We start from the raw sequence: 12,838 nt of genomic DNA on the forward strand, positions 1-12,838 counted from the left end.
TAAGTCCGTGCGCCACAACTACTGAGCCTGCGCGCTACAACTACTGAGCCCACGCACCACAACAACTGAAGCCTGTGCACTTTAGGGCACGCATGCTGCAACTACTGAGGCTGCATGCTGCAACTACTGAAACCCATGTGCCTAGAGCCTGTGCTCCGCAACAAGAGAAGCCCCTGCAATGAGAAGCCCGTGCACCGCAACAAAGAGTAGCCCCCACTCGCCACAACTGGAGAAAGCCCACGTGCAGCAACGAAAACCCAATGCAGCCAAAAATAAATTTAATTAAAAAAAAAAGCTCGTCCAAGGCCACACAGCCAATAATAATATATGGTGGCTACCATTTCCCGAGCACTTTCCATCTCACAGGCACTGTGCTCTTAAGAGATTAGCATGTTATATGTCATTGAAGCCTAATAATGACCCTATTTCTTAGTTTTGAATTCAAAGAAAATGAGGTTCCAAGAGAGATGAAAGGTCTCAACAACTGTTTTATGGAGAAGACAGATTTCAAGCTGGAATGTGAAGTCAAGTTTACCTGGGCTTCAGTTCCCAAGCTTATACACCATGTTGCCCCTAGGATGGTCCCTCCATTTCACTATCACCATTGAAGTAATTAGCTTGTTACTTAAACGAATCTTTTTGATGGAATTTCAAGTCAAGTTGGGGAGAGATTTCTAGGACTGGATGGGAGAGTGATTTTCTAAAATCAGTGTATTCAGCTCACTCCCAATATGAGTAAAGTTTTCTTTGTAAGGGAGTGTCAGGGGAAGAATGCTTGGGTACTAGGGGCTACAAATGACCACTTCCATTCCCCCATCAAAGCACTCCCTTTCCTCTTTCCTCTAAATGCATGCATGTGTGCATGCATGGGAGCACAAACACACACACACCCTGGGAGTGTTGAAAAGAGGCAACTGTTCCTGCTCTGATCTTTGGCAACCTGTGATGGGTAGGCAGCTCTCTCCTTGTACAAAGGTCTTCTTGCCTTTGGACATGAGTTCTCCTGTTCTAGGTCTTGTCACGTAGGGGCTCCTGGAACTGCCTTGCCCTGGAAGACTCCAATACTAGAGTCCATTCCTTCAGAAAGGTTTCAGGGCAGCCACAACACTCTACCTAATTGCTCCTTCTCCCCAGCTTGCTCCATAAATGTTCTTCATCAAAAAGCCTTTGCTCCAGTCAGGTGGAGAGTTAGCCAGAGCTGGGTTCAGATTCTGGCTCTGCCACTAACTGGCTGTATGAACTTGGACAAGTCATCTGTAAGGAGGTAGGGACTCAGTCACTAATTTGCTATGTGACTGTAAGCAAAGTACTCTCCCTCTCTGAGTCTCAATTTGGATCCAAGAAGATGGTCCCTAGGGAGGCAGCATGCATGGGGAGAAGACAGGCTCAAACGTCTTTAACCTCAAACATTCCTGTGGTCAAATCCCAGGTTTGCTGTCACCAGTTATGAAAACTCAAACAAGTTACTAAATTCCCTGATCTATACTTTCCTTATCTGCAAAATGGAGATAATAAAAGCACATATCCATAACCTTTCTGTAAATGATGTCTGTAAAGCAACTAGCACAAAGCTTTACCTATAGTAAAATTACACTGGTACAGATTGGGTACCCTGGATTTGACCTGGATTCAAATCCTAGCTCCAACTCTTATTAGCTGGATGACCTTGAGCCAGTTACTTAACCTCTCTGAGCCTGTTTTCTCCTAAGTAAAATGGGGATAAATATACATACACTTCACAGGACAGATGTAAGAATTAAGTGAGATAAAGTATATAAAAAGTGCCTGGGATAATTCCTTTCCTTCCCATGCCCTCCTTTCAAGCTGTAAGATGCAAATAATAAATGGAAAAAAACACAACTGCCACAAATGTAATCAGAAAAAATCATTAATACATACAAATCAATAATAAAAACACAAGACATGGACAGACAATTCATAAAACAGGCAATAACAAATGACCCATAAACAAGAAAAGCAAAATCTGACCTAAGGAATGCAAATTACAAGCCAATGCTATAACACTTTTCAGCTACAAATTAGTAAAGTTTAAAAAATATGATAATCAATATTAGACAAGGGTGGTAAATTAGTCTCACATTTTTGGTGAGGGTATAAACTAGAAGCAGGCTTCTGGAAAGAAATTTGGTAAGAAAGAAATTTGTATGTCAAAAGCCTTAGAAAGGTTAATACTCTTTGATTCTGTAAGACTAGTTCCAAATGTTCGTCCTGAAGAGTTAATGTATATGCTTCCATTTGTATGCAAAACAAGGGAAAGAAAAAGTCATTTTGTGTGCAAATGTTGATGTAAGCTCAGAGAGGGATGGAAGGATACACACCAAATCATTAACATCAGTGACCTCAGGGCAGTGGGACTGTGGGGGGAGGGAACATGAAGATTACTAAGTGGAATACAGAGGTTTCTTTATAAACCTCTGTATTGTTAGCTTTGGTACAATGAAGGTGCATTATTTTGTGATTTAAGAAACTCAGCAAAGCAGAGAAATAAGAAAAAAATGATTGAGATACTATTTATTAAAAAAAAGGAATCACAGATCTGACAAAGATTTATGGACAAAGATATCCATCACAGCTTTATTTACAATAGTAAAAGTTTAAAGTAAATATCCAACAATAGGGTACTAGGTAACTAAATTGCACTAAATTCATGGGATGGGATATTGCATGCTCATCAGGAATGATGTTTGTGGGAATTCCCTGGCGGTCCAGTGGTTAGAACTCCATGCTTTCACTACCAAGGGCCCAGGTTCAATCCCTGCTAGGGGAACTAATTCTGCAAGCCATGCGGCACAGCCAAATAAAAGAGGTTTGTGAATATCTAATTACATGGAAAGATATTCAGTATAACTTTAGCAATAAGTTAAAAAGAGCAGGGTAAAAAACCTGGATGATTTCAACTATGTAAAAATATATAGTCACATCTATTAGGGCGGCTATTATCAAAAAAAAAAAAGGAAAAGTATAAATGTTGATGAGAATGTGGAGAAATTGGAACCCTGTGCATTCATTTCTCATAAGAATATAAAATGGTGCAGCGCTGTAGAGAACACTATGGAGGTTCCTCAGAAAGTTAAATATAGAATTACCACGTGATCCAGCAAGTCCATATCCGGGTCTCTAACCAAAAGAATTGAAAGCAGGGATTCAAACAGATACTTGTATACCAATGTTCATAACAACATTATTCACAATGGCCAAAATGTGGAAGGAAATGAAAATATAGGTCCACACAAAAACCTGTCTATGAATGTTCATAGCAGCTTTATTCATAATTGTTCAAAGGTGGAACCAACCCAAGTGTCCATAGAGATGAATGACTTTAAAAAATGTCGTACATCCAGGCAATGGAATATTATTCAACCATAAAAAAGAATGAAGTACTGATACATGCCACAACATGGATGAACCTTGAAAACATTATGTTTAATGAAATAAGCCAGACATGAAAGGACAAAAAGTGTATGATTCCACTTATATGAATTACTCAGAATAGTCAAATTCATAGAGATGGGAAATAGAATAGAGGTTACCAGGGGCTGGGGGGAGGGAGGAATGGAGAGTTATTGTTTAATGGGTAAAGGGTTTCTGTTTAGGAGAATAAAAACATTTTAGGGATGAATAGTGGAGATGGTTGTACAACATTGCAAATATACTTAATGCCACTGAATTGTACACCTAAAAATGGTTAGAACGGTAAATTTGATGTTATGTATATTTTACCACAATAAAAAACTATGCTACAAAAAGACATATTAGGAGGAAATACACTATAACATTAAGAGCATCTCTGGGACCTTTTTCCTGTTATATTTCTATTTTCCAAAATTTCTCAGAGACCACCTTTTTGGCAATTGGAAAAAAAGGTATTTTTAAAAGATTCTGAGTCTCTAATAGCTCTGAAGGATTAACCTGGTTGGAAGTTTTAGTTGAGTTCCACACTGAGCAGATATGCTCACCTTTCACACATCAGCCAGGTAGCCATGCTATCTGCTGAAAACCAAATACAAAGACAGGAAACAATGGTAACACTCACCACCACCACTCGTCCTTCTCCAGGCAGAGCTTGGTGAGTTGGCACTTCCTTCTACCTCCAAGAGAAGCCTCGCCATCCCAGGCCAGGGCTCACCAAAAGCCTGGCATGGGAACTGGGTGTCCAAAGGCCAAGCCAGGCCTTCACAGGCTCTGGGGTGATAAGGTCTGATGGTTTCCCCTCCCAGCTCTCCCAGCAGCTGCTGGGCAGGGCTCAGGCCTGCACTAGGTCTGTCTAGGAGACCTACTCCTCTCCTGCCCCGGTTGATCCTTCCGGCAGATTGGGGCTGAGAATCTAACAGATACCCTCCTTCCAGGCAAGAGGAGCCCAGCTCCTCCCATCTCCGTGGTAGAGCCTGTAGAAAAAGGAGGGAGCAAACACCTCCTTTCCTCACGCCCATCCTCTGTCACAATCTCAAGAGGATACTGGTGATTATCATTGGGGCTCAAGGACAAGAGACTGGGGTATTGAACAAGGAGGATGTTGGTGGGCCCCCACTTTGGATCTGAGCTACTCCAGGGGGTCCCTACAAGTTGCCAGTAGGTGCTGCTGGATTTCCCTTGCAGTTCATCAGCTTCTCACTCCAGCCTCTCAAGAGCCAGCTGGGCATTGCCTCTGACAGCTGGGGGAGTTTATTAAGATTTTCTTCATACATGTGTGCACTGGGGAAAGAACAGACAGACCTGGGTTTGTGTGGCAGTCCTCCCACCTTTTAGCTATGTGTCCTGGATGGGTCGGCCACGTTCCTTCACTGAACCTCAGTTGTCACATTTGTAAAAAGGGAATAATGAGAGTACCTGCCTGCTAGGATGACTATCAGGATTAAATGAGTTCATGGACACACATAAAGCCCCTGGCATCTCCCAGGCACTTGGAGGCTGGCAGTTTTCTTTTCCCCTTTCCCTTTGTTCTTTGGCACCAGCCTGCCTTCACCTTCTGGCCCAGAGACTTGTGGCTCAGGTTCCAGCTCCTTTTTCCAGAATCCATTCAAACAGGAGCTTTGGTCCTGGCAGCTCCTGTCACTCCATGGTAACCCCTTCCTTCACCAGGACCAGCTGCAACTCACCTGGTGCCCTTGCTCTCCTCTCTAAGCATGGCTGCCTGGCTCGAGGTATCAAAAATTCAGGCTTTTCTGAACACCCTCATATACCCAGGGAGAAAAGTCTGGTCCAGCATCCCTGCACACACCCTGGTCTGTGCGCCTGTAACCACAGGAACACAACATACCTATTCCCCAGAGGCCTCCCGGCTCAGCATTGGAGAATGGTGCTCCTGGAGGCCCACGTTTGTCTAAACCCCCCTCAGAAGCTGCCCCTGGTTTTCCAGCAAACACCTGCAGCTGGAATCCACATGTAGCTGAGACGTGAGCTGGGGATGGGGGAGTAGGGGTGGGGGCAGGTCTGATGCCCAGTTTGCAAGGGCACAGGGCAGATAAACAGCCTCACAGGGTGGGAACATAAAAGAATTGCCCATAAAAGAACTGCCCCGAGGGAGAAGTTTTTCTAGGGCAAACTCCCACCCTCGAGCCTAAGGTGTCGTCCTACATATGCACCCACACACCGAAGAGTGGGTGTGCCCTTTCCCTGAGACACCGATGCCTGGGGAGGAGACCAACATGCACCCACATGGCTTAGAGGCACCCTCTCATGCTTGTAATGTGTTCGGAGATCCCTGACTCTCCTTTAACCTCAGCCGCACCCACTGTCTTCCCTTTCCTCACCCTTACCTCCACTGTGTTCAGCAGACTCTTCCAGTCAGACCATGAGAGTGGGTGGAAGGCTGCTGGGCTCCCTTCCTCCACTTAACTCCCCTCCGCCCCCACCTTCAGGAGATACCAGTTTATCCTTCATGGAGGTTCCCGTTGCTATGGTGACTATAGTAGTCAGGCACCAGCCTGTGGGAAGGATGGGAAGTCGCCATGAAGAAGATTGTGCCTTGTGTGTGTGTCTATGTGTCTAAGCATGTGTGCATTCACATACACACACACGTCCACACTGAGTGGGGAGGACAGAAGGCAGGAAGGAGAAAAAGAGCAGAGAGGGATAAAGGGGACAGGAGAAGAGGGGACCAGAAGATGAAAGGGGGGCAGGAGGAGGGATGGGAATCAGAGAGGCGAAGTGTGAGAGGGGTGCGAGGGATGCGAGGGGTGAGGGGGCATGCAGGAGACCAGGGCAAGAGGTGCAGTGCCGGGACGGGGGTTAGGGATGAGGCCAGAAGATGGTCAGGACGCGGGGTAAAGGTTGGTGGAGTATGAGGTAGAAGTGAGAGATGAGGGGAGTGGAGCTGGATGGGAGATGGGAGAGGGCTGGCAGTTAGAAGGGAGCAGGGAGGGGCGTGGGGGGAAGGGGAGGGGTGGGAGCAGGTGGGGGTAACTGTGGGGAGAAGTGGGCGTTGGAGGAGTGAGGTGTGGGTGCAGTTTGGTAAGGGTCTAGCAGAAGGTTGGAAAGGTTGTGGGGTCATTGGTATGTGGGGGTGTTGGCTGTGGGCCAAAATTGGGAGGAATATGGGGATTGGTAGTGGAGTGGGTCAGGGTAGGGGTGAGGGGATCCGGAGAGCTGTGGGCAGCATGGGGCCACTTTCCCACTCTCACGTTTAAGCCCCTATACCCTGTCTGAGCTACAAACATTGCCTTTTCCGTCCCCGGCCCTTCCCAGAAGCCCGGTGCTCACGTTCATGGCCAGTGAGCTTTGGTGGATCTGGACGCCCCTCCTCAGGGGAGCCTTTGCCATGGTCCTGGGAGGCTGCTTCTTGACTGCCTCCCCCTTCCTCCACCCCCAAATGGGGACAAGGGTACTCTCTCTGCCCTCACGAACCCTGGGTCAGGGAGGCTGACTGTGGGGCACTGCTCCGTGCCTGAAAGCTTGGGTGACAACAGGGACCACTTGCCAACTTGGGGCTCCTGCCCTTTGCCCAGTGCCCCGAGCTTCCTGCTCTCAGCACCAGCGTTAGCCTGGGAATCCTGCTTGGCAGGAAAACTGTGGCAGGTGGGAGGAGAGAGGAAGGCAGTGAGGCAGAAACAGCTGCCAGCCGGAGTGGAGGAAGAGGTCCCCAACGGGTAAGGGCAGAAGGCGAGGTGCTGGCTCTGGCAGCCCCCTCCCCTGGGTGTGGGTGTTAGGCCTCCTTCCCTGGCCTTGCCTATCCAATGCTGCTGTTGAGGCGGCAGGCTCTGCTCACTGGCCTGAACTCTGAGCTGACACCGACCTCAGAGGTCAGCTGATCCAACCCGCTCTAGACTCCGGAGCCAGAGTCATCTCCACAGCATTTCCCCCAGGGCTCTGTCTGAATCAGGCTAGACCTTTCCCCTGGGAGCAGGAACTCACCTCCTCTCAAGGCACTCTGTTCCCTCTTTGGAAGGAAAAAACTGTTAACTGAACAACTCTGATATGCCAGGCCTAGGTACTGTGCAGACTTCTCATTAATAATGAGCTCATAGGGCTGTTCTGATGAATTACCTCCATTTTACAGATGAGAAAAGTGACGCTGAGAGAGCTGAAGTCCCTAGCTCAAGGTCACACAGGTAATACATAAAAAAGCTGGGCTTGAACCCAGGACTTTCTAACCATGAAGTCCCTCTGGGGTTAAGCAGGACATGCCTCTTGTTTTGCATCCTGACAACTCTTCTGAGGTCTGAAGTTGGAGACCACACCTTCCTGAGTCTCCTCTTCTTCAGGTGAAACAGCTCCTTCAACTCTGTCCAGGAGAACTTGAGTTTTAGCCTCCTCCTAAACTGCTCAGTGTGAGACCCAGAACCAAACACACAGTATACCAGGTGGGTGTGGGCCAGTCCCGAAGATAACAGAACTATCACATCCTTCCTTGGCACTAACCTTTATGGTTGTGGCCCTATGGCTAGTGAGAACTGAGAACTGGCCTTCTATCCCTTCTTGGATCAGAGCTATGAGAGAAGAGGCCAGGGTTTTGTTCCCATCTCCACCACTGCCCCCCCCCACACCCCATCAGACTATCCTCAATTTAGAGTAGGGAAGGGGTAGAGGTGGAGGAAGAGGCAATCAGAACCAGGTGGGGTGTGGCAGGGCTGGGAGATGGAGAGGGCTGGGGGAGTGAGGGGGTGGTCCAGTAACCACAGGCAGGGCCAGAAGGGCTAAGCAGAGCAGGAGGCAAGGGCTGAGGGGATGCGTGCACAGGGAGGTAAGGGAGGGGTGGAGCGGGGCCCCAGGGGTTGGGAGAGGCCAGCGTGGGAACGGGCACTGGCCTCCCTAAGTTATCATCGCCCTGCTGTGTGAGAGGAAGTCAGTCACACATTAAGGAAATGTCACAGCTGGTACTAAATTGGGAGGTGTCACAGGCAGCATTGAGGACAGGTATGATGTGTGGGGCCCTGTGTGGCCCGAAACAGGGGCAGATGTTGCAAAGGGAGAGAACAGGGTTTCTGGGGCTGCCCGGGAAAGATCTAACTGAAATACTGGGGACAGGCCCCCGGGGATGGGGGTCACCTGGCCTTGGAGCAAAGGCTCCAGGTTTGGTTTCCAGCAGCAGAGGAAGCCACCTCACCCTAGCCTGGGGCGGTGTGCTCTCCACCCTGGAGAAGCTTGGAGGATGTGGCATTATCTCCAAGGGATCCCATTTTGGGGAGGGGCTGGACAGCAGGGCTTGAAACTGGGGGGCAGGCTTGGGGATCTGCAAAAAAGGCCTGGGATAGAGGTGGGGCACTGGGGTGAAGACAGAGGGGCTGCAGGAAGGAGGAGAGCAGGGCTGTCTTTTCCTGTAGGGCCTATAATACAGCTGGAATCCAGAGGCCTGTGGGTATAGGCCTCAGTGAAGGGAGAGCATGTTGGAGAGGGTGGGAAAGACAGGAAGAAAGCTGTGGAGCTGACACTGCCCTTCTCCCAGCACAGCAGGCAGCAAGAGAGCAGGCGGAGTTCACTTGAGAGGGAGAGAAAGAGTGAGAGTGTGAAAGCGGCAAGGAGACAAAGGAGGGCAGGGAGGGCCCTGGCCATTGCAAACCTGATGAGAGGCCATGGCCAAAGCGTGAGCTTAGCATCGACGCCATGTGGGTTGGAGTCCTGGCACTTCTGCTCCTTAGCCGACTGGCCTTCGGGCAAACTGCTTGAGCCCCCTGCACCTCAGTTTCCCCATCTGTAAAATGGGGCCCATGATGCTGGTATTACCAGCCTCCCCAGGCAGTTGTGATCTCATAATACACGTGAAAGAGGCTACAAACCCTAAGCAGGACATCACTGCCAGGTGTTCTGTTATTCTTACAAAATACTATCAGCTACCTTTTCCCACTTCAATCTCACAAAAGACTCAGGATGTGGGCAGAGCCAGGATTATTATCCTTGTTTTACGAATGAGGAAACAAAAGCTTAGAGAAGTGAAGTGATGTGCCCAAGGTCACACTATGAACAAGTGGTAGAGATGATCAGGCCTCCTGAATCCAAGATATCAGTCGTCTTTCTCCTCCAACAAACTGCTTGGTAAAAATAATCAACATGAGGGATTATCATTCAGTGCCGGATCAGACAGAGCCTGAAGCCAACTATGACCTGGAGAAAACCCCACGGGAAAGTTGTAGCATGGTCTCTTTTTCATCCTGGAGATTGTGGGAAAGAAAAAGTCGGGGCCACGGGGTTGGAGGGAAGGCCACAAAAGGCAGACATCCTTTATTCCGTCTGCTAGTGGCCCATGTCCCTCTGCTCGCACTGACATCAAGGGTGTGTGTCTCTATCTCTATATGACAAAATGTGTCCTTTTTCATGTGACAGTACTTCTGCCTGTGTGTCTCTGACATCCTGGGGAGATGTGCATATGTATGACACCTTGTCTGCTTCTGTGGCACCGTTTGTGGGTGTTGACGACCTCTCTCTACCTCTGTGTGACTTTGCCCGGGGTGGTGGTGGTGCTGTTTGGCAGTGTGTGTATGTCTATCTGTCTGTACACCTTTAAGAAGTGGAATATCTCATTTGGTAGTGTGAGTGAGGCAGTGAGTCAGCTGAGGCTGAGGGAGGCGGGAGGGAGACTGCTAGGTTACGAGAACAGGAAAAAGGAGAACGAGAAAGTGAAGTCAGGAGCAAGGAGCTACCCGTTTCCTCCCCAACCCCCTGCCCAAATCCCTAAGGAGCCCACCAAGAGCGTGGAACTGAGCAGAAGTCCGCAGGGGTCACGTCAGATGGAAAGGGGCACTTTCTGTCCCTCCCCAAAGCCTCGGAGGGAGACAAGCTAGGCTATGAGACAACTGTCTCCCTCTCCAGCTCTCAGCCCCCAGCTTGAGGATGGGTGAGACCAGCACCCCACCTGGTCTCCTCTTCACTTGACCCTTTGACCTTGCTGTTCTCTTTCCTCTCAGAGGCAGGCCACCTGGCCAGGCTGCACAAACAGAGCAGTAGCACCACGTCCCAAATGTTTACAGCCCCCATACACCCACTGTCCAGAACGACCCTGCTCAGGGTCAAGAAGTTTCTCAACACTCAGCTCTGCCCTAGGCAGGCCCATTCTGCAGGGGCCCCGCCTCTCCTCTGGATGCCCGTCCCCAACAGCCAGTAAGCCAGCTTTCCCTCCACTGCCACCCCAGGGCACTGGGAAAGCACTGGAACTTCTGTAGTGCACCAGCCTCCAGTAGTCCTCCCACAAGCTACTGTGCCCTGCTCCCAGCTCCTTCTCTTGTCAGGGGAGAGGAGCTGGCAGGTACCCTCCTTGGGAGAAAACAGGCACCCTGGGGCTCCACCTGCTTAGACTCTGACTAGCCACCTCAGGTCATATAAGGTCAACAGTGTGCTGTGCCCCATAACCAGGTGCCCCTCCTCTCACCCACTGGCAGGGGCCAAAGGGTCAGGGTTAGGTTGCCAAATAGTCTTCCCCCACCTCTGGCCTTCCCCCTGCACCAGCCAGTCCCAGGACTTTCCATTCCAGCCAAAGAAAGGAAAGGGGCACCGCTAGGTGAGGACGGGGGCTGGGGGAGCCAGAGCCCTCTTTCCATCCCTTTGCCAACCGGGGGAGCCCCCGGACCCCTCCCTCCTCATGCGGGGGCCGGGGCGCGAGAAAGCCCCAGTCAGATGGTGTGCCCAAAGCCAGAATCAATAGAAGTTGGCCAGGTGGTTACCTGACTTGAATCCCTGAGGCCCTGCTTCCCGGGAGGGTCCCAAGGTAGCACTACCCGTGCCCCACTGAGAACGGTGGGGTGATGGGGGGAGGTGAGGTGGGTAGAGGGGGAAACCTCCTTTTTTCTCCCGGTCCCACGGCCACGGCTCCCGCCGCCGAAGCGGCAGCCGTTGTGGCCGCGGACGCCAGTCCCTACCTTACAGCCTTTCGTGCAGGACCGGATTGAGTACTCTTCTGCCTGTAAGTATTTATGCAGCACGAGGTCGAACTCGTCATATTTTTCCTGAGCATGTCGGTCGAGCCGCTGGTACGCCTCGATACAGTTGCTACACACCTCCCAGGCCCCGGAGCCCGGGCTAGCCACCACGGCCAGCAGGTCCCCCAGCAGGGTGTCCAGGCTGCAGTCCAGGCTGTCGGGGCGGTCCATGCCCAGCAGCAAGTCCCAGACCGTGTAGGTGTCGCAAAAGGAAAGAGTGAAGTTCCGAAAGTGGCCTTTGAGCAAGTTTTTTTTGGCGGTGGGGAACTCGGCCGGGGCACGGGAAGGGGAGTCGGGGGGCCGTAGAGGGGGCGCTGGGGTGGTCGGTTCGAAAAGTCTCTGCAAAGATTGCAATTTGGTGCAAGCTGCGTCCAGCCCCGTGGGTTCTGGGACGCCGCCGCAGTCCGGCCCGGGACCGGCGGCGGGGGCGGCTTTGGTCAGGTTGCTGTATCGCGGGCCGCAGGTGCCTGGGGGCGCGCTGGGCTGGTCGGGCGGCTGCGGCGGCGGCGGCAGCACCGCGCGAGGAGGCACCGGCTGCAGCTCCCGGCCGGCCCCCCAGGGCGGCCGCATGGCGCTGCTCAGCTCCCTGGCCCGGGGCCGGGCCCCCGCGCACAGCCACAGATGGTCAGCGAGCAGCACGGTGAAGAAGAGCAGGGACGCCAGGGACAGTCGCCATCGCTGCGCCCGCTCGGAGTCGGCGCAAGGTTTGTCGCTCGGCCTGGGAGCCCAGCAGCAGCAGCAGATAGTCAGCGCGGCGGCGTCTTTCCCGGGCCACATCCAAGCGCCCCTGAACATATTTCAGGGGGGTCCGGGCTGGAGGGAAAAGGCGGGCGCGAGGCCGGACGGCCGTCTCGGGCTGGCGGGCGGGCAAGCCGGCTGCGCGCCGCTCCGCGCTCCTCGGCGCCGTCCAGGCTCTACCTCGGGGGCTGCATGGCGAGGCAGGCCGGCCGGCCCGGGGCCCCGCTCAGGCCGGAGTGGCGGGGCGCTCTCGCGCCGTCCCCGCGCCCCTCCCGCGCTCCCTCGCTCGCCGCCCGGGCGCGGCCGCCCGGCCCGCTAGGCGCTGCCCGGCGTCCCGGCGGGGGGCGGTGCGGGGCACTGGGGCGGTGGCGGCTGCGGCGGCGGCGCCGCACTCCTCATAGTGTCGGGCCGCTCAGCTGCCCCGGGCTCAGCACCACTTCACTCCGCGCCGGCTGCCGCCCGGCTAGCACTCCGCTCCGGCCGTCTCGGCTTGGCGCAGCTCTGCGCCCCTCAGCGCCGCCGTGCGGGCCCGGCCGCCGCGCTCCGCTCCGCTCCGCTCGCCCCGCGCCGCGCTGCTCAGCTCCCGCCCGCCCGTCCGCCCGCCCGCCGGCCGCCCGCTCTGCGCCGCTCCCAGCCTCGCTCGCGCCCTCCTAGGCCCGCCGGCCGGCCCTCTGTTCGGCCCTTCGGGCTTCGCTCGCGCTCTGGCCGTTGGCCGGGGCCGGTCCCGGGCCAGC

General features: G+C 52.7%; 1 protein-coding gene across 1 annotated transcript in view; it reads right to left on the reverse strand.

Annotated features, from left to right (window-relative positions):
* The window catches only part of NALF2 (NALCN channel auxiliary factor 2), a 28,403-nt gene extending 16,013 nt beyond the window's left edge, over window positions 1-12,390 (reverse strand). The window contains exon 1 of the mRNA XM_060137256.1: window positions 11,307-12,390. Within this exon, the coding sequence (XP_059993239.1) occupies window positions 11,307-12,161 (855 nt within the window). The 5' untranslated portion in view covers window positions 12,162-12,390. The remainder of the gene's footprint in view (window positions 1-11,306) is intronic.
* Window positions 12,391-12,838: the final 448 nt, after the last annotated feature.

Source organism: Lagenorhynchus albirostris, chromosome X (assembly GCF_949774975.1).
Source record: "Lagenorhynchus albirostris chromosome X, mLagAlb1.1, whole genome shotgun sequence".
Taxonomy (NCBI): Eukaryota; Metazoa; Chordata; class Mammalia; order Artiodactyla; family Delphinidae; genus Lagenorhynchus; species Lagenorhynchus albirostris.